At 42.9% G+C, this 20,591-nt stretch overlaps 1 protein-coding gene across 8 annotated transcripts in view; it reads right to left on the bottom strand.

Annotated features, from left to right (window-relative positions):
• Positions 1 to 8,806: 8,806 nt before the first annotated feature.
• cep112 (centrosomal protein 112) overlaps positions 8,807 to 20,591 on the bottom strand; it is a 116,131-nt gene continuing 104,346 nt past the window's right edge. For all 8 annotated transcript variants that reach the window (XM_039611214.1, XM_039611213.1, XM_031730599.2 and 5 more), the window contains 3 exons: positions 12,960 to 13,061; positions 9,943 to 10,007; positions 8,807 to 9,130 (listed from right to left, as the gene is read on the bottom strand). In XM_039611214.1, the coding sequence (XP_039467148.1) occupies positions 9,127 to 9,130; positions 9,943 to 10,007; positions 12,960 to 13,061 (171 nt within the window). In that variant the 3' untranslated portion in view covers positions 8,807 to 9,126. The remainder of the gene's footprint in view (positions 9,131 to 9,942; positions 10,008 to 12,959; positions 13,062 to 20,591) is intronic.

Here is a 20,591-nt window from a genome sequence, read left to right as displayed (position 1 = left end):
AACATGGATCTCAATACTTCACCTTAACTCATATTTGATGGAAAACATTCTGACAAATCAAAGAGAGAGAGCATTTTTCTCCCATATCAGCTTCTCTTCATTGGCTCCCTGTTGAATCCAGAATCAACTTTAAATTTACTTTATTCTTCTCCTCACATACAAAGTCCTAAATAATCAGGCCTCATCTTATCTTGAAGACTTCATAGTACCATATTACACCAGTAGAGCACTTCATTCTTAGAGTGCTGGCTTTCTTTCTGGGATATTTAAAAGTAGAATGGGAGGCAGAGCCTTCAGCTTTCAGGCCCCTCTTCTGTGGAATCAGCTCCCAGTTTGGATTGGGGAGACACTCTCTCTACTTTTAAGATTAGGCTTAAAAATTTCCTGAATAAAGCATATAATTAGGACTGGATCAGGTGACCCTGAATCCTGCCTTAATTATGCTGAAATAAGCATAGCCTGCTGGAGGCTTCCCATGAGGCACTGAGAGTTTCTTCTTCTATGTGTTTATACACCTCTCTGCATTTAATAGTTATTTATTATTAATCTCTGGCTCTTTCACAGAATCTTTTATCTTATCTTCCTCCCCTCACCCCGATCCGGTCACAGCAGATGGCTTACTTCTCCCTCTCCTCTTCCTGTTAAAAGGGAGTTTTTCCATCCCACTGTCGCCAAACGGTTGCTCATAGGAGGTCGTCTGATTGTTGGGGTTTTCTCTGTGTTATTGTATTAGCCTTACAATATAAACTATTGTTGTGATTTGGCGCCATATAAATAAAACTGAATTTAACTTCAGAGAACAGGAAAGTTTTTCTTTTTTTATGGATGGGTTATGAGTAGCCTTGGGCTGTCCCAACTGCTGATGGCCATTTCAGCTGTAGCTATAAACACTAAGAGTGTGTGCGTGTGTGCGAGTCCACCGGTGCTGTCCTCTCTGCGCAGAAGCTCTGTGATCACTAACTGCTCTCAATTACAGTATTGTGTGCTGTTCCTTTTCGGCTCAGGGTTAAACTCTTTGCAGACCCCTTTGAAGTACTCATCCCTTTATCTCAAGCCAGAGCCAAGAATTTGGGGGAGGACAATGGAAAATGAAACCAAGAGGGAAGCTTACGGCAATTATCAACCAGGGCCATGAGGTGTAAGTCAGCTCTCACAGACAGAGAGGGAGAGAGAGAACAGATAAAGAGGCTAACCAATGTAGGACAGGGGGTTACTGTTTCAAGTTTGTTTGGTGTGTACACACTCCAGGCGACAAGCGACTGCCGAGAGAGGAAATGGAGGCCACCTCTTCAAAGCAGGTGACAACCGGGGGGACAATGGCCTCTAAAGGGAGCAAGAAGCTGATGAGAGAGGTGCAGCAGTGTTGATGGTGGTGCAAGGTGTCCACACACAACTTAAGGAAGGACCAAGAAGAGTAAAGGTGGAGAAGGATGGAGAAGAACGGTGGGAGAAGTGCTGTTGTCAGCAGAATCAAATAGCATGCAGCGAGCTGGGGAAGATACAATTAAAGTGTGGAGTTAAGACAGGCTTTGAAGTTGGACATGGTGCATAATACCCTTAAAAGTTAAGGAAGGGCAACAATTCACCAGTTTGTTATGGGGCTGTTTTGAAAGAGGAAGAGGAGGAAGGGAGGGGAAAAAAGAGAGCGAGCTGTGGAGGGGGTTTGTTTTTGAAAGGGTTCAGTTTGAGGGGAGTAAAGTTGGATTTCAAGCACCAATTGGCCCCAGAAGGATGTATTATTTTTATTTTTTTTATTTGCAAAACAGAGAATGTAAAGTGCGAGTGGGAGTCTGCGCCTACGTGTGAATTATGATGATGGGGAGGAGTATGTGAAAAAAACAGAAGTAGGGAAAGATAAACGTATCCCAGAGAGCAGAAAAGGGGAAGTGAGACAGGTGAAAGAGAAAAGACTATGAAATAGGTGGGGAACTGGTAGGTAGGGAAGACAGAGAAGAAATAAAAGAGGCAAGGGGGGGGGGCGGCGTTGGAGGTTATTTATTGGTTTTTTTCCCCTCGTTTTAATCCCATTTTGCGCTTGACTTTTAAGTCTAACAATGTATAGAAACAATGTCGGATGCACTGTCTAATCCCGTTTGGGCCATGAAGCTCACTCCACACTGACAGTAATGACTTTCATTTCCTCTGCTGCTTGCACTGAAGCACCATGCAGACACTTCACAAGCTGGACGCCCCAGTTCTGCCATGCTTGACAGGACAGTGATCCGTCTCTGAATCAGTCTTAACCTAACCCCCCCCACTCATCCCTAATTTATCATTTTAACCCCGTCTTCCTCCTTCCTGACTTGGAGATGTAGGGTTCCCCCCCTTCCCTGACCTGTGAAGGTGATTAACTTGCTCGTCCATTCATCAGATGCCAGATTTTATCTTTATCCCCACTTCCTGTTCCTCCATTAAAAGGGTGTGACGTATCAACAGAGTGAGCGCCATGGCAACGGGGGCATGCTACGATGAGGGCTCAAATGCTCAAAGAGTGTCGCTTAACAAGAAGACTTGGAGTTTGAGCTGTTTGTTTTGTTAACTCCCAGAAAAATCTGATGTTGTTCATCCGTCAGATGCAGCCAAATACACATGACAATCAGATCAAGGTTGAGATACTTAGACATCCCCTTTTAGGACTGCAGCTACTAACAAGCACATCAAAACTATTTAATTTAAAAAAAAAAAAGATGGAAAAATGTTATGAAACTACTTTTTTTAATTAATGACAAAACTAAAAGAAGCCCAATTTCTGCTTTGAAAACCAACTGACATAAAATTTTATCTCAACAGTTCTGGGTCTCCTTTTAGTTTCATAATTTAACAATAACATTATGACATAATTCAAAAAGATGGATGTCTGGATGCTAATGTCTGGCTCTTTTGTCTTATACCTTCATAACTGCGTTAATTCATCATCATTCAACAAGTCGGCGGAGACAATCCTCTGAGATTTTGCTCCATATTGAGATGACACCATCACACAGTTGCTGCAGATTTGTCGGCTGCACACAATGGGAATCTTCTGTTCCACCACATCCCAAAGATGCTCTATTGGTTTGGGATGTGGTGACTGTGAAGACAATTTGAGTACAGTGAATTCTTGGTCATGTTCAAGAAACCAGTTTGAGATGATTTGAGCTTTGTTATTCTGATGGAAGCAGTCATCAGAAGATGGGCTCACCGTGGTCATAAAGAGATGGACATGGACAGCAACAATACTCATGTAGGTTTGATGTTTAAACAATACTCAGTTGGCACTAAGGGGCCCAGAGTGTGCCAAAACAAATCTCCCCCACAGCATTAAACCACCAGCAGCAGCCTGGACAGTTGAGACAAAAAGACATGGATCCTAAACTGTAGTTTCTTGTTCTTAGCTAACAGAAGAGGCAGCTCTTCTGCTGCTGTAGCCCATTTGCTCCAAGGTCTGCCATGCTGTACATCCAGAGATGGTTTACTGCATACCTCAGTTGTAATGACTGAGTTACTGTTGCCGTCCAATCAGTTTGGCCATTCTCCTCTGGCATCAACAAGGCATTGTCACTCTGAGGAGTGCTGCTTACTGGATATCTTCTTTGTTTTTGGTATCTGTAAACCCTAGAGATGGGTGGGAAAATCCCAGTACATCAAGAGGTTTTTAAATATTCAGACCACCATTCAAAGTCTCTTAAATCACCTTTCTTCCCCATTCTGATGCTCGGTTTGAACTTCAGCAGGTCATCTCCACCATGTTTACATGCCTACATGCACTGAATAGCTGCCATGTGATGGGCTGTTTAGATATTTTGCATTAACTGAAAAACTAAAACAGATGGAACAAGACAAAAAAGGGGCGGGGCATGTGCTTCTCTATAAGCTTTATTGCTTAGGATTAATGTGCCATGTGCACCTTATTTAAACATGAATGGTGCGATGGTGTCAGCAGCGTCAGAGTACACAAAGTACTTGTGAGGATGAGGAAGGTGTAGATTCAATATAAGGTGATGGAAGAGCTTTTATAGACCAACTAGATGAGCTAACAGCCCTGCCATGCCAGTCATCCCCCGAGGACCGTGGGAGCACCATGACAGCACAGAGAAAATCCAAAAGCCTGCAAAAGTTTGAATGGCTAAAGAAAACAAAAACAGATGCATTTTCAAGTGATTAGTGCTAGTTTTGCCAGTGTCTACTGACCCATTATCACTTTAGGCAGAGAGGCTGAGCAAGATAAAAAGAAAGAGCGAGACAGATATACCGCATACCCAGACAGAGACATAGGGCAAGTGGTACAGACAAAACCTCCCACACTGTCTTGAATGCATGGACGTCTGTCCCTCTGCTCAACCCACACGATCAGCCCAGACGGCAGATCCGTGTCACAATCACACAAACACAACCTGCTGTGCCTTCTTCACTCCAGCCTGTAACCCACTTCTTTCTGAGATCACACAGCGGCATATCCTTTTCATAGCTCCTGTTGCGTTTGAGTGACAAGGGCCCAGGAAAAAAGGAGGGGAGGTGGAGTAGGTTGGGGAAGGGGGGGGGGGTGTGGGATCACTGCCATAAATACAGAATCAACAAAGGTAAAAAAACAAGATGGAAGACAGAATAAACAGCGTAAGTGAAACGTGTTGAAGGCGTTGTGTGTGTGTGTGTGTGTGTGTGTGAGAGAGACAGAAGTGCTGGCGATAAACAGGTTTATTTATGCAAGCAGTGTACAGCAGCCAAACGCCGGCCTCCTAGGGTCTGACTCACAATGAAGCTCTATAAAAAGACCCAGCTGCACGTATGATCTCACACACACACACACACACACACGAGCAGCGAGTTTGTCAATCACACACTGATGTACAGTTGTCACAAGTGCTGAGACTAAGGTATATACACGCACACACAGCAGCCTGTTAGGTTTGCCAGCTACTGAATGTCCTCAAATAACCTCTCTGATATCCTAAAGGGGTAAAACACATACAGAAAAGAACAGTTTAAGGTTCATCTGCACAGAGAAACACCATCATTTCAGATTCAGTGACATGCAGCACTTTTGATCTCGGCTGCGGCGGCATTTAAAATTCCTGTGCACTCGAGAAAACCCCTCATTAAGACAGTGAAACACCAAAACCTCCAGCTGAAGCGAGCCCCGTTAAAAATCAGCCGGAATCTCAGCTGAACGAGCGTCACACATCAGCCGCGAGCAGCGGCGGAGGCAGCAGCAGCAGCAAGGAAGAAGACGGTGGATGAGTGGAAACCTCTGGAGCTGCCTAACTGCCCTTCACTGTTGTCACATAACAGTCCGCTTGTCTGATGTGGAGATAGCCGAGAGGAAGCGAGGGCTTTGATCCTTAATGGGGCCATGTCGGCTCTGTGGAAATGACATTCATGGCTTGTATTTACACAAGCACAATTATGGAGGTAATTTGGTTGGTGGACAATCAATTAGAGTGAAACTATGTCCGAGTAATAACACAGATTAAAGGAAAGGTTATGGCTGGAGCCTATTTGGGTGTAAATGAGAAAAACGGGCTTCTGCTAAATAAGCCCAAGAACACATTAACCTTTAGATCTACAGCCAACCTTAATGGCTCCGTATGCTTCAAACAAAGTGCCTGTCTTATTGTCTAACCGCGTCTGCAGCCCTCTTTCTAATGACAGACTCGGGAGTGGGTGTTTGACAATTTTTATAGATGATCTTTATGCAGAGGCTAAACCAGATGTGGCTTGATCTCCAACTTTTTTCTAAATATTGCACCTACTTCTGTCAGTTCTCGTGTTTACAGTAAAATACATCACCCAGGAGACAATATCCGGGCGTAAAACATCTCTTTTTGATGTAAAGGTAAAAAGAGGACGCAGATATTGTTACCATTTGAAGCAAATACCCATCAGCAGGCGCAGGTTCAGGAAACAGCTGCTAATAAATACCACATGTGTCGGCTCGGTTGCAACCTGCAACCTCATAAGGCGCAACTATAAATCAAGCTGAATTTATACAGGCTCACTGTCACTTCAGTAAGTACACCTGTTTAACTGCTCATTAATGCAAATATCTAATGAGCCAATCACAGGGCAGCTTCTCAACACATTTAGGCATGTTAGACATGCTGAAGTTCAAAATGAGCATCAGAACGGGAACAAATCAACTGGATTGTGGCATGGTTGGCATGAGTATTTTAAAAACTGCTGATCTAATGGGATTTTTACACACAGCCATCTCTAGAGTTTACAGAGAATGGTGTGAAAGAGAGAAAATATTCAGCGAACAGCAGTTTTTCTGGGAGAAAATGCCCTGTTGATGTCAGAGAGGTCCGCCTCACGGTGATAGGAAGGCAACAGTAACTCAGCTATGCACGTATTACAACTGAGGTATGCAAAAGAGCATCTTTGAGCGCACAACATGTTGAACCTTGAGGCAGATGGACTGCAAAAGACCACACCAGGTGCCACTCCTGCCATAATATAATGAAACCGAGGCTACAGTTCACCTGGATAAGATTGGAAAAATGTTGCCTCGTCTGATGAGTCGCGATTTCTGCTGCAAAATGCCAATGGTAGGGTTAGAGTAGTGGAGTTGGAGTAAACAACATAAAGCTTGGATCCATCCTGGCTTATATCAATGGTTCACACTGCTGGTTGTGGTGGAATGTAGTGGGGGATTTTTTTCTTAGTACCAAATAAGTATCGTTTAAACGTCACAGCCTGCCTGAGCACTCTTGGTGATCATATCCATCTCTTTATGACCACAGTGTGCCGATCTTCTGATTTCTGCGTCCCGCACGATAACGCACCATGTCACAAAGCTCAAATCATCTCAGTCTGGTTTCTTGAACATGACACTGAGTTCATGTTAGTCAAACGGCCTTCAAAGTCCGGAAATCTCAATCCAATAGAGTCAGCTGCAGCAAGTGAGAGATGCTGTCATGTCATGTTTCCAGAACCTCCAGTCATGAAGAATTAAGGCACTTCTCAAGGTCAGATGTACATAATAAAGCGGCAGTTGAGTTTATATTTGGGCATTACGAGTAAAGAGACATGGAAACGAAATAAAATTCCTGGAGAAATGGTGCAACAAGGACACGATTATGAGGTCTTCAAAATGGTCCCATACTGAACATATGTAAGTAGGTAATGGTTTATGGTGACTGTACATAAATGTATGAGTAGCTAACGTTGAAGCAATGCGAGAGCACAACCAATGTTTAGGAAACAAATTATTCAGCAACTGTTATTATTATTACTTATTAACAACTATCAAGATTTTTTTAAACCAGTGTTGCACTGTCAGCGTCTGTAAGACTAGTTCATCAAATGCCTCCCATCTGACCGTCTCAGATTTACATGAGAATGAATTTGTGTACAGCAGCCAAAGATGGAATGTTAAAATCTTGCTCTGCTTTTGAAACGATTTATGCACGCTCACGGCCCAGAAAGAGGTTTTTTTTCTGGCTAAGACGAGAGGATGTGTGCCGGGTGCTTTTACAACACTCACTGGCCATGAAACACGCCAACTTTTTTTTTAAGCTAATCTGTGATGGATCGATGAAAGTTTTCTTTTAAATTTGATCAAAGACACCAGCTGATCTACCTGAAATTTAAAGACTCAGGCGCTCAGTACCACGTCCCTACCTAAAACTTGAATACTGAGCAGCAGCCATGTTCACATACAGTCCCTGCTATTACAACTTGTCTCTGTAAGTGGTTGGAAATGATGTACAAAGTACTTTCATTTGGGTTGGATGCTCCCAGAGACACGAAAACCCTCGGCACCTTTTCTTTTTTTAAAACTATGCAATAATAATAATGCACTTTAATGTGCAAAACCCCAGACACTGTCAATGAGAGGAGAGGCAATGTAATTACAAACACCATGCAAACCACCCTTTCGCATACTTCCTTAGATGTACAGGCATGCGCTGAAGATGCTGTGTTGTAATAGCTATGTTTCCTCTGTGCACTTCATCCAGAAACAACACGCTCTACAAAGGCTTTGTGCTGAAAGACTAAATTCCTGCTGGTTTGACACTCCTCTCTCCTTTCTGTCTCTTTTTTTTCTATTCTTCTTCTCCTCTGTCTCTGCCTGGGCAGCAGAATCAGCACATCAAATAAATACAGAGCAAAGGGAATCGTGTTTCATTTGGAGACAGCAGGAAAAAGGTCACGGACAACGGCAACACGCGAACTGTGGGCGTCAGAAGAAAAGCCGTTCCAGTGCAAATACGTGCAGACGCCTCTCTTTGAAATCCAATCTGATTTTAGGGATTTAATAACACCTCCAAACTGTCCAAAAATCGATTCGAGCCCATGCATTCCTCACCTAACATACAGAGCACCCAACAGACAATGGCTCATTATGAAGCCACCAAATGTTATTATCATCAAAAAGCCTCTGAGCTGGAGACTTTGGAGACGGGGTGACCATTTTGCGGACTCCATCATCGGCTTGGGTTTGAGTTTTGAGCCGCTGGTAATAACACAAAGTGGTGCGCAGAGGCAGAAACACTGGGGCCCAGGACTGTAGCCTTTGGCCTGAGATTCAAACAACCGACTTGCGGCGCTCTTTATCTGAAAGAACCACAAATCCCCCCAACTACTCTTTACAGTTCAAATGGGGTCTTAAGCAGAAAGGCAATGCTAAACAGTGATGGGGAGATGGGATTTCAAGGTCTGGGACTGTAGTTACACAGCTAATCTTGGTTAACATGCATTTTGTGGTCATTGAAAAACAAAGGCAATGGCACAACTCCCCCTAAATAAGGGATTAATTATGAGGTATTTGAAGAAGATGAAAAACATGCTCGGAATAAGGAAAAAATAATAGAAGGACAATAGAAAACTGAAGCAAAGTGTTTTATTAAAACCAGTTGATATATTAAAAAAAAAAGCATCAATAACATCAAGTTAATAATGATATTAAAAATAACAATACAAAAAGCTGAAAACATGAGAATTATTATTTTGAACAAGACAAAACTAAAATCTGACAATGAATAAATATTTCTGATGTTAAAACAATGGAGAATAAAACCGTCTTTCAAAGTAAAAGATGACGTGGCAGGTGTGTAAAATACTCGTGACAGCCAACAGTGCTCACACCTGATCGGCGACACCGTCCTTCATGTCCGGGCGGAAGATCAGCCTGACGTTATCGTGCTGTTACCTGTGCAGAGAGACACTCGTCGTAATTTCAACACAAATGCAAACTGGCTGTGAGTCACTCACTCCTTACTGACTCACAGTCACTTTTAGGAATGAGGGCAGAGTGCAGGGAAATAACCGTTTTCCTGTGATCTGCCGTGAGTGACAGTCCTGGGAGCATTGCGCACACAGATGTGAGCTGCGGCATTGTCTGACAGGGCGCTGTCATCGCTGCACATGTATATAGTTGCAAAAACATAAATGGCTCTTACAGTGTGATGGATGCAGGGAAAGCAAATTAAAGCCCTTCAGACTGGAAGCTCTGTTAGTCAAAGACAAGGCTCACATCTGCAGCTTTAAAGCAAGGCAGCAGACTGATTATGATGTGAGTCCTTGTCTGAAAGCGTCATGTGTACTACACACACCCATTTCTGTAGGTTCAAAACCGGAGATGTCAAACATAAGGCCATGGGGCTAGAATCGGTCCGCCAAAGACTCCAATCTGGCCCACTGGACAGCTTCAAAATATGTGACTCAATGCATGGATTTGGACCTTTTAACTGTATTTTCATACATTTTACAGCATTTTCTGTTGATTTATGGTCATTCACATTACACCAAAGTAATTGTAAGTAAAGAGAAACAATGAAATGACAACAAATTCCTGGTTTTCCACCAACTTCTGTAGACAAGTCTTTTTTTTTTTTAAACAAAAACTTCATATTTTATGATTACAGGACAGTCTGGGAATGAATTACCAGAACTTTTTCTTTGATTTTACACATTTCTAATAAAGTTTCACTGCTGTGGCCCACTTAAGATCAACGTGCTCACCTGCTGCTGCGACAGGCATCCAGGTCTTCCTGTAGCAAAGAGGCTCTCATCTGAAGGAAGTTAACCTGAAACACAGAACGGCACGGAGTAATCTGCAACTCTTTCCACCATTATGACGAGTTTTGAAAACAAAACAAAGATGTGGTTTGATGACCATTAGAAGAGTTCTCTATGTTTTTACAAGGGTAACTGCATAGGCAGAGACCACCTTCACTAACTTCTAATTTCAAACCCAATCATATTGTTCCATAATCAGGCCTGAAACATGACCAAAACCACTCAGGTTAGAAAAGAGCATCAAGAGCTACTCCTAGTTGGCTTTCAAGGGGTAAAGAGTTCAAATTTATTCAGTATGAAGGAAGCAAGAACTGGTTCATCAGGACACAGGAATTGGAAGTGGAGAAGGGTTTGATTGATTTAGGTCGGTTGTGCTTTTTTAGAAGAAAAGCTCAGTTGTTGACTCCTGGGGTCACGACAGCAGGGGCCGGGGGTCAGGAGATTAGGGCAGCGGGGTTAAGGCACGCTGGGAAGATTACAGGCCCAGGTTAGCCGAGGTTAGGAGGCAGCACCGTTCTTTTGTTTGGCTACAAAGTGCCGGTTTATTTATGAAGTGTGCTTCGCTGAAGTGAAAATAAACTCCATCTACATTTACACGGCATCTAGAGCCTGGCAGAATAATCACAGCTCCAAAAGAATCCGCATTGTTCTGGGACTACCGTACTGGAGCCGAGGGTACATTCCTTTCTGTGGGGGAGACCTCAGTTCAAGTTCTAGCATTTCATTTGGCACTTCGCACTGGGAAAGTATATGCAAAACCATACCCAAATGTGGTTGGATGCCTCCAGAGACACGGAAACTCTCTGCACCTTTTCTTTTTTTTTTCTTTCTCAAACTATGTAATAAAAATAATGCACTTTAATGTGCAAAACCCAAGACACTGTCAATGAGAGGAGAAGCCGCTCTGGTCATGAATCACATTTTATAAACACATCTGATAGCGGAGCTGCGGTCTGTCCAATGAAACGGGATCTTGGAAGCGCTATTTGAACAAGGCAGGGGTTAATGATGAGAGCGTTTTACAGAGACCTGCACTGCACGCTGTTATTATTATTATTACAACGAAATTATTTACAATGTAAATGCTGAGACAAAGGACACGGCTCGGAGGAGAAACGTACGAGTGCGGTTATGCAAAGGCTGACTGTTTGATCTGAGGGGAAGACAATGAGAGATTAACATTTGCAGAGAGGATCAGCAGGGTCCGAAGTGAATGCCGAGGCCATGATCGAGTGCTACGCCGAAACTGCACGGAAGAGAGGTCTCACTCAAACAAATAAGTCTACATCTAGTTTCATACAGAGGGCTTTAACTCAGTTTATATCAGTTTTGATTGATTTATAACAGAAGAAAGTGAAAACACACAAAATCCTGCAATAGCAACAAAGGGAAGTAAACACTGCAATAAAGTAAAGAGAATGCTCTCCAGATCTCAGACAATGGCTTATGTCCAACCTGATGTGTGATCACTTCTACCTGAGGATGGTATACTGTTTGTATGTGTCTTTTTTATGTGTGGTTTGTTGTGTATCTGTATACAATCACTTCCATACTGTATAGTTTCATGTGACCTGCCTGGGGGTTAAAGATGTAAATCAGCAGATAAAATCAAATCTGGCATGTTTTCAGCTTGCATACATTTTCTTTTAATGCTGGTTAACATACACCATCCGTCAACATCACAACTCACAGTTTACTGCTGTAAAATGACAAATGTGACCTTGGCACAGTTTGGGTGAAGCCCCAGTGGATAGATCACTGTATGCGAGTTTCAGTAATCAGTACTACTAGGAGGAGTATGACTCTTGTGGAAATGGGAAACTGCTCATTGGTCCTTTGGCCAGATGAGCTAAAAACAACAAATATCTACACCCAGCAAACTAAATGCACCCAGCAGTACCATCTGGAAAGCATCTGATTGGCAGAAAATTCATTTTTCAGGATGACAATAATCTCAAATACAATGCCAATCCAAAAACACACAATGAAACATCACTCTCAGTCATGGATTGCCATCCTCAGAGCCCAAACCTCGACATTAATGAAGCAGTGGGGGATCATCTTGACCAAGAAGGGGAAAAAAGGCAGCCAACATCCAAGAAAGAGCTTTGAATACCCTTCAATAAGCCTGGAGAACTATTCCTAAAGACTACTTACAGATACAGTCAGTTGTGTTTTCAGTTTACTGAATAGAAAAAAAAAGAATATTGTAGTCATAAACATACATAGATTAGTGTGTAATTACATCTTCCAGCAAACTGATGCACTCTCGTAAACTTAAAAACAATCCATAAAATGTAAAGCAACAACTGTTGGCTTATGGGAGCCACCATGCTGCCCCGCCATCTTGAATACAGTGGCCGACATGAACATCGCCGCTCTCATGTTTCATGTATGTGGCTAAAGACCGGCTAAGTACATGTGTGTGTCATGAAAATTTTAATTTGTGTTTGCAGCTTCAGACTCTATATATGAAGGCTGGTACCCATTTTTCATCGCATCCCCACATCATATGACAGTTTTTTTCACCAAGCATCAGACTCCCACACTGTCAGAGCCACTTCAATGATTTTCACTAATGCCGGCTAACAGCAGCTATCCTTAACTACTCACCTCAGTATTGCTCAGTATGAGTGTCATCAGACAGAAGTGAGCTTCACTGACTCATTGGACACTATCAAACTAATTTCACCAAGTTTTACAACCTTCTCCAGAGTAAACAGACATGGACACATACTTACAGCTGAGGTAAACAGCTAAAGACTGTATATCCATTTAATTTTTTGCAGATGTTTCAACAAATCGCTCCACCTACTTCCCAGCTCAAGACTTTTGCACAGTACTGTATATCAGTTATAATGCTGTTAATGGAAGAAAATTAATGGATTCTCAATGAGATGTTCAACAGACTGAACACGTCTTTCTTGCTCTGGTTTTGCCTCTATCAGATCAAACCTCACCTGAGCTTTCAGTGAGCTGATTGTGTCCTCCAGCTCCTGCCTGAGCTCCACCGGCATCAGACCTTTGATCTTCTTCTCATACTCCTTATGCACCATGGTCACCTGAGAAGACAGAGGTTGGAAAGATGCACAGTCAGCAAGAAAGAAAGGTACCACATTAATCAAATAATACTTATTAAGTAATATATAGTAATCATGCACTCTCTTGTTGACTCTGATGCCCCAGAGACGTTCTTAAACGGTGTGTCTCAACTGGATAACAATTGTGGTATTGTTGCTGAATAAGTATTTCTTTCTTTCCACAGACACACTCACATGTATGCATTTTCAGGCCAAACCAACAACTCCCTTAGATGAGGCGTGCACACACACACACACACACTGTGGGTATCCCCTCTTTATTCATGGCTCAGAGTATTCCCTCGCTCTTCACAGCTCCTTCACATCTCCACAGGGGGTCCACAGACTGACATTGCTCGCTCTGCGCAACACCCCCTACTGGATGATAGTGACTACAGCGAGATCTGACACAAAGCACTTATGGGCTCAACACAGCTGGGTTTGGAAAAGGACAGGGCCATGGTGGAGGGCAGGACACATCAAACGCAGCAGCAGCGGCTCAATAGCTAGCTAGCTATCTCCACTGGGGAGGACTGGAGGAAGTCTGTCTGGGGCTAAATTACACTCCACTAAACCAGAGTCTGATTATAGAAGTTGAAAAGGGTTTGGTTAGCGCAACCCCCACTTTTTACCCAGAAATACACATGTATGGACACACACACACACACACACACACACACACACACACACACACACACACACACACACACACACACACACACACACACACACACACACACACACACACACACACACACACACACACACACACACACACACACACACACACACACACACACACACACACACACGCACGCACGCACGCACACAAACGCAGATACACGCTTTAACAGTATTGTAAAAACATTTACAGCATTTTTTGAAGAGTCGCTGAATCAATTAATTCAGAGCTTGATGAATAGTTTAACAGAGCTCAGGGGATTAATTCGACCCGTGAAAAGCAACAGTTGCCCCCCTCCTCCCCAACATATTTCAAGGTGTAACCAGGGGAGAGAGTCTGAGCATTTTAAATGACCATAATGTGTTTTACAGAGCCAAAGTCCACTAGCGTTAAGAATATCCCCACAATCCCCACCTCTCATCAGTCTTTCAAGTGAAGAGAGCGTGAATGAGGTGGTGGGGGCGGTGGGTGGGTGGGGAGGGGGAAAAAAAAGATTGGTTTCCCTAAAATAATCTTCCTGTTGTGGATTTAACTGATTGTTCTGGCTTTGGCTAATTAATCTTCCTGGGCACAATGAAAGGGATTGGGAAGCACTTCAAAGCAACCCTCAGTATAAATGATCCCAACATGAAGCAGCTCACTTTGTCTCGGCACAGTGTGCTGTAGATTAGTCTGCCACAACTTTGCCAATTTTTCAGGCTCCGTCTGCCCTATTCATTTGAAAGTGTTGGACCAATAACGTCAGGCTGAGAATCCATCAGTTTACAAAAATATGTCTTTTTTTTTTTTTTTTTGTCCCGCGCTGTGTGAGAATGAAGTCAAGGATAATTTGAAAGAGAGGCCTTTAAAAAACAAGGGGTAAAAAAACCCCAAAAAACAAAACTTGGAAGCTTTAATTTGAATGTCCAGGATTTTAAAAAAATGGGCTCAAGCGAAGAGGAGTGCAGATTTTCAAAATGTCTGTCTCTATCTATAGCAGCTTCTGTAGTCATAACAAAACGGCAAGCCAAGACAAAACACACTTCACTACCTCAGACCAAAGCAATAAACAATGGTTGAATAAACACATCCCTTACCAACCACTCTGAATATAAGTCTTAGATTCTTCAAAAGCCAAGTTCCTCAGTGTTGCATTCTTGATTCATGTATGGTGCAGTCACCGCAGCAACGAGAAATCCGCTTTGCCTAAATTACAAGCTCCTTTGCGGCAATGCTGTCTCCATTTTCTGTCCCATACATTCGGCAAGGCAGCAATAACGCATTCACGGCGGCTGGATGATGTACATACGGTCATAAGGGTGATCAAACTAGAAAAGTTCATGTATTACATGACACGGTAAGGTCATACAGCTTACATTTGCCCCAATGACTTCATGGTTATGGCACTGAAAGAGCGGTTGTGAGAGAAAATATTACTTTAATTTTCTGCTGCTGCTCCCATCATAAAATAATATGATGGGAACAGCACAGCATATACATATTCCATGAACACACAAACACAAAAATACACCTCAAATCCAGATGAATTATACCTGTTATACAAATTTCCAGCTCCGTATTTGTCATTCTTGGATTGTCCTAGAGCAGCTTTGGATGAGTCACAGTTCAAAATAATACGTTTATCTTTCACTGAGCCCTTTGTGCAGCCCCTCAGTTCATCCTCCGAAACAAGATGTTTTATGGCTCAGTCACACAAGAGTAAAAATAGGAAAGCAGCCTGCATGTGATTAGGAAAAGTGGCATTTTCCTGCTGATTGCATTGACTTTTTTTGGCTGCAAGTAGTTGCGGCAACTAACTGGTCACATAGACTCACCATAACTGGTTGCCCACCAGTTGTATTCTGGTTATGATCTTATATAAAATCAAAGTTTGCCAAGTGCTTATGTTGTGCTGCAGTTAAATCACAGTCCAGCAGTAACTATGTCACTATCTGCGGAGAAATTGTTGAATTTATGTTTCAGATCCAAGAGATTCTGGATGGACACTAAATTTATGTAGATGGCAAGTTTGTCTTATTACAAACAGATTACAAGTAATTGCCAACTTGATCTCATTTGATTGCAAACTGGTAGCAGAGCGACTCCATCTAACGGACTCAATTTTATTGCCGTCTTGTTGCACCAAAGTTGCTCTGAAGACAGCAGTTGACTGAGAATAATTGCAGACCTGGTCTCCATCTTCAAAGCAGCCATTTCATAGGCAATAAGATTGCAAGTTAATTGCATAGCTTTAAATCAAATTTCTGATTGGCTGCCCCTCGTAAACAGAACGTTTGAATAGCAGGTGATGGTAGTGGTGGTGGTGGGGGAGGCAGGGCTGCTGTGGGAGCTGTGCGCCTGATGTCTATATTAACATTACAGGGATCCAAGAGTAGAAACTTGTGTACAATTTAGAGCAGCCTGAAGCCTGAGCTTTTGGCTCACTTGTGCATACCTCATTATTTCAAACTTTGGCCATGTTTAATTTAAGCATCCACCACTGTAAGAGTACATGGGAGTACATAGGGAAAAGCATATATAGGGCTCCTTTAACCTGAGGGTGTATTTCTGCTCTTTCAGTGTAGCAGACCGCAACATTTGATCTAAAGCTTAGCCATAGTTTACTATGCAACATGTGTGGGTGGAAGCAGGATTCTTTTTTTTTGTGCATAACAACACATCTAACAGACAACAGTTACAGAATCAAGCAGACAAGAATAGGTATAATATCAATTCAACTTTCTGACTCCACCATGTCTCACAATGGAGTTAAAATTCAAGACAGAAGCATCTAACTCTCCGCAGATGTCTGACTTGTTTCCTGAGAGACGTCGTTTCTTCGACTTTGCATTTTCCTGCCCTCTCCGAGGTCCCTCTGCTCGCATCTCTCTTTTTCTTCACGCAAACACATTTTACTTTTCTTTCAACATGTTTTTTGCAGCAAAGGCATGTTTATTTTTCTGACAGGTGGAAGGAGACATGACGGCATCTGAGAAAAAAGGCTCCTCACTTATTAGGACAGATGTTTGATGCCTTTGAACAATACTGCTGATCAAACCTTCCATGAGGTTCTTTGGTCACTGACGGACTGCAGATGCAAGTGAATAGGAAAGAAAAGAGAGGAAGGGAAACACAGGGAAGATGGAGAGAGAGAGAAAAAGTGTGCCACTATTTTCCCTGAGCAATGAAAAGGGACGCTGACTTTCTAAAGAGAAATCTGGTTTCATCTCTGCAGCTCTTTGAGAGATGAGATTTTGTTTGTTCTTGATGAAGCGTGATTCTCTAGTTTTGAAGACTGTGAGGAGCGGCAGTCGTTTTCCCCTCCCAGTCATCTTAAAATGACAACATTTCATCTATATATAGTCTTTAGATTGTGGTTTTGACTTTCCCTTGCGTTTGGTACCGTCACATGGCATGGTTTTTGACAGCTGCCAGCAGAAAGGAACAAGCCCTCAACACTTTCAACGTTCAAATGAAGTTTGTCACATTGTTGGGAGGCTTGATGTATGCTAATGAAGTTGGGGTGTATGTGTGTGTGTACAGGCTTGCGTGGGACAGGTTGGGGGTGGAGGTGGAAGAGGGAGGAGGAGTGGGGGTAGCTGCTGGAAAGACATTTTTGATATACACCCTTGTTCCAGACTGACAAAAACCTTGTCAGGAACAAGGGGGTACATCAAAAATGACGCCACTCACAAAGTTTGCACCTCCACATCCACTGAGTTGGCACTCGGTGAGTTCACCGAGGAGCGATTTGAATTCAAAAACGCTTTGCTGCGAGAGGGAAAAAAGGAAACCGCTTCACAAAAATGAGGGAGAAAAAAATAGAAGAAAAAAAAAAGGAAAGGCAGAAGGAGATTAGAACTGGCTACAGATCTTAGTGAGGTTGTTAGAACTATGGGATGGATTGGTGGCTGCTGATGTAATGTGCCTCAACAAAAACAGCACACAGGAAAACGGCTCAGCCTACAGAACTTAAGTTCAGCTCCTCTGCATTTTTATGTCTGCATCAATACTGAAAACAACTAGAGACATGATTTATTTTTTATTACACCGAGCTCCCGTGTTGCACAAGGATACATCTCTGAAACTTGTACAGTTCACCATGCCCACTGTATCATTATGTATTTATACAAAGAGCTGTAGTCTTCAATATTCTGCTGCTGTCTTCAAGGAGAATTGAACCACACAGCGAGCTGATGATCTGCCATTTTAGAGTGGGGGAGCCTGCGAGGGCCCTGCTAGTGTAAGGCAAGCAACATCTATGTGAAGTCTGGGCAGGAAAGACACACTGTTCACATGACTTACAAATGCCAACATGGCCTCATAACCACTTATACTTCCACATAACTAAACGTAACCTGCATTCTTGGTCATATTTATCCATTAGACTGCTAAGGTCTGCTCGTCATGGTAGTGCAAATTTTGTCATTTTGAGGGTCTGGGTCAATGTCTGCATGCCTGTGAGTCCACGGAGAATTTACATTACAATGCACCAACAATGCATGTGCACCAGGAAGTGGACTTCAAAGATGGCGCAGGAGAAATGACTCCTGGGCATGTGCAGGTGCAAAACCTGCACCTGCTTTTCTTTGTTAAGGTTAAATATGTCAGGTAAAGAATGGTGTACGGCAAGTTTTCAGTTAATTATCGGTACGTCTTTCCTTCAGCACAGCACTTTGTTTTCTGTAAAATTCTGATTTTTGTTTGTAGAGGGTGTCAATTGAAGTTCTTTCGGGAAAAAAAATCAGCAAAAATTGGCATTGTCTTGTTTGATCAACGAGTTGTGGGTGGAGTTTTCCCAAGTCACCGTCTTCCAGGTGCACTTTCTCCTCTGCTTGTGGGGACCTTTCTTCTTCTTTTTCAGCCTTGGAACATATGGCTGCCTACGCCTTAAAAAAACAACCCAACAAAAAACAAAACTATGGTCTCGAAAGTTATTCTAAGTATTGAGGTACATCAGGCCACTGTCTGCAGAGACCGAACTGGAAACACACCCTTGTGACGAGAGGGGTCACAACAAGCTGAAACAACACCAAAGTCTGCTTCACATCAGCAGTTGTGACGCGCAACAATTCAGGAGCAGGACAATGCTGAGGTATGAACAGGTACAACATCATAAAAGAGAAAAGAAATTACCCTCAGGTTTCGCTAAAAGCAGCAAAACTTTGGTGGATAAGATAAAAGAAACCTGCAACTTTCATGAGTGATTATTCAAGGATAAAAAGAGCAGTGGATAGACATGTCTCACAAACCCAGGATGTATAATAATACATTCTTTGGGAATAAGGTATTGGCTAGACACATGTAAAACCTGTTCGTGCTACGAGAGACAGTTATTAGCTGGGTGCAGGCACTCTGAACATCCACACTGCCAAAGCCTCCTCTTCTCCCTCTGATGAAGTCATACTCTGTGCTGAAACATTAGCTGCTGCACCTTATTAAAAACCTTCAAACCCCATCATTCCAGATCCTATCTCAGCTGCCCTGCAATGTGTACCCTGTAATGGGTTCTTAGCTCTTCTGGCACACATTACTTTATTTCTACGATGGCTCACTTCCTGTTGATCTCTGCCCTGCCAACTTTGCTACAGCAAAACAATCTGTGCTGGATTAGCGAAATGTGTTAGTGGCTGTGAAAAAAGAACTGTCAAGCACCTAAAATTGGAACCAAATGCTAAACAGATTTTTAGTCGTGTTTACCCGTTCTTTGCTTCAGTCGCAGTGTTGCTGTTTTTGCTTCAGAAGGCAGCATTTTTGGAATCAGCATCATAATTCATGTTTCTTAGTGGCGCCGCAATCAAAAATTTAGCAAGACTAATAAAACTGTGATGAACCTTTGCAAAAGAGGAGAACACTGTGGAAATACAACAGCTGTACCCTTTAAGTGGAACTAGTTTGTGTTCCCTTCATTCCTGTCATACAGCTGTTACAATGGACTAAATTCAGACTGTTTTATAAACACTTAGTTTCAGACAGCTTTTTTCAAGTCTGCATCTGTGTGATGTCAGCAACAGTGGATGTACTTAATATGGTCATCTCAAGCACAGCAGCCCCAGCCAGTCAGAAGAAAGTTGGTGTAAAGAGAGGGCGGCCTTAGAGCGACAAGATGCACACTATACACAGTGAGGGTGTGCACCAAGGACCCCTAAGACAAATGAGGATAATACCCTTACTTTAAGTATACTTTATGACATACAGAGATACTCATTAATGCTGAAAACACTCAGAAATTTCAACCCAACCCCTCATCTGACATGGGAGCAGGTAGATTCCTGATTCAGCCCCTCCTAAGTCATAGGAAACCATATGACCCTGCTTCTGGGACTGGCGCAGTGATCAATGGCTCCTAAAAACCTCTGGACTCTTCCTGAAAATTTACGAAGGCTGGACACTGAGGTGCGCAACGAGTGTGTGAAGTGTGTACAAGGGTCAGTGGGTGGATCAGAGGGGGACGCAGGAGAGCGAATGCCTTTGGTGTACATACCACAGTACAAAAGAACAACCTCCTGTGTGAGTGTAGTCATTAGTGCTTTCTTCTCTGTGTGTGTCAAGGTCAAAACAGAGCCTGATTACAGGGCGCTCTAGAGAGCTGTGGGTGTGTGTTTGTCGGCATGTGTGCACACAGAGGCTTCCCTTTTGAACGCAGGCAGCGGTGGCATTCCTGGCCCTAGGCGCTGGCTCTTGAAGCCAGATCTCAAGGAATTTGGGAAATGTGCGAGGGGGCATATCTCTGGTTGTGAACAGGAGAACGAGAGATGGCAGAGTGATGAGGGGAGGGCAGGAAAGGAAGGGGGGGAAAATCTATTTTGTTTGCCTTTTGTGGCCCCCTGGAGGATCAAGTAAGGTTGGTA

Source organism: Oreochromis aureus, linkage group 4 (assembly GCF_013358895.1).
Source record: "Oreochromis aureus strain Israel breed Guangdong linkage group 4, ZZ_aureus, whole genome shotgun sequence".
Lineage (NCBI taxonomy): Eukaryota > Metazoa > Chordata > Actinopteri > Cichliformes > Cichlidae > Oreochromis > Oreochromis aureus.
Note: the sequence above shows the minus strand (reverse complement) of the source record. Positions and strands in the feature narration are given on the sequence as shown.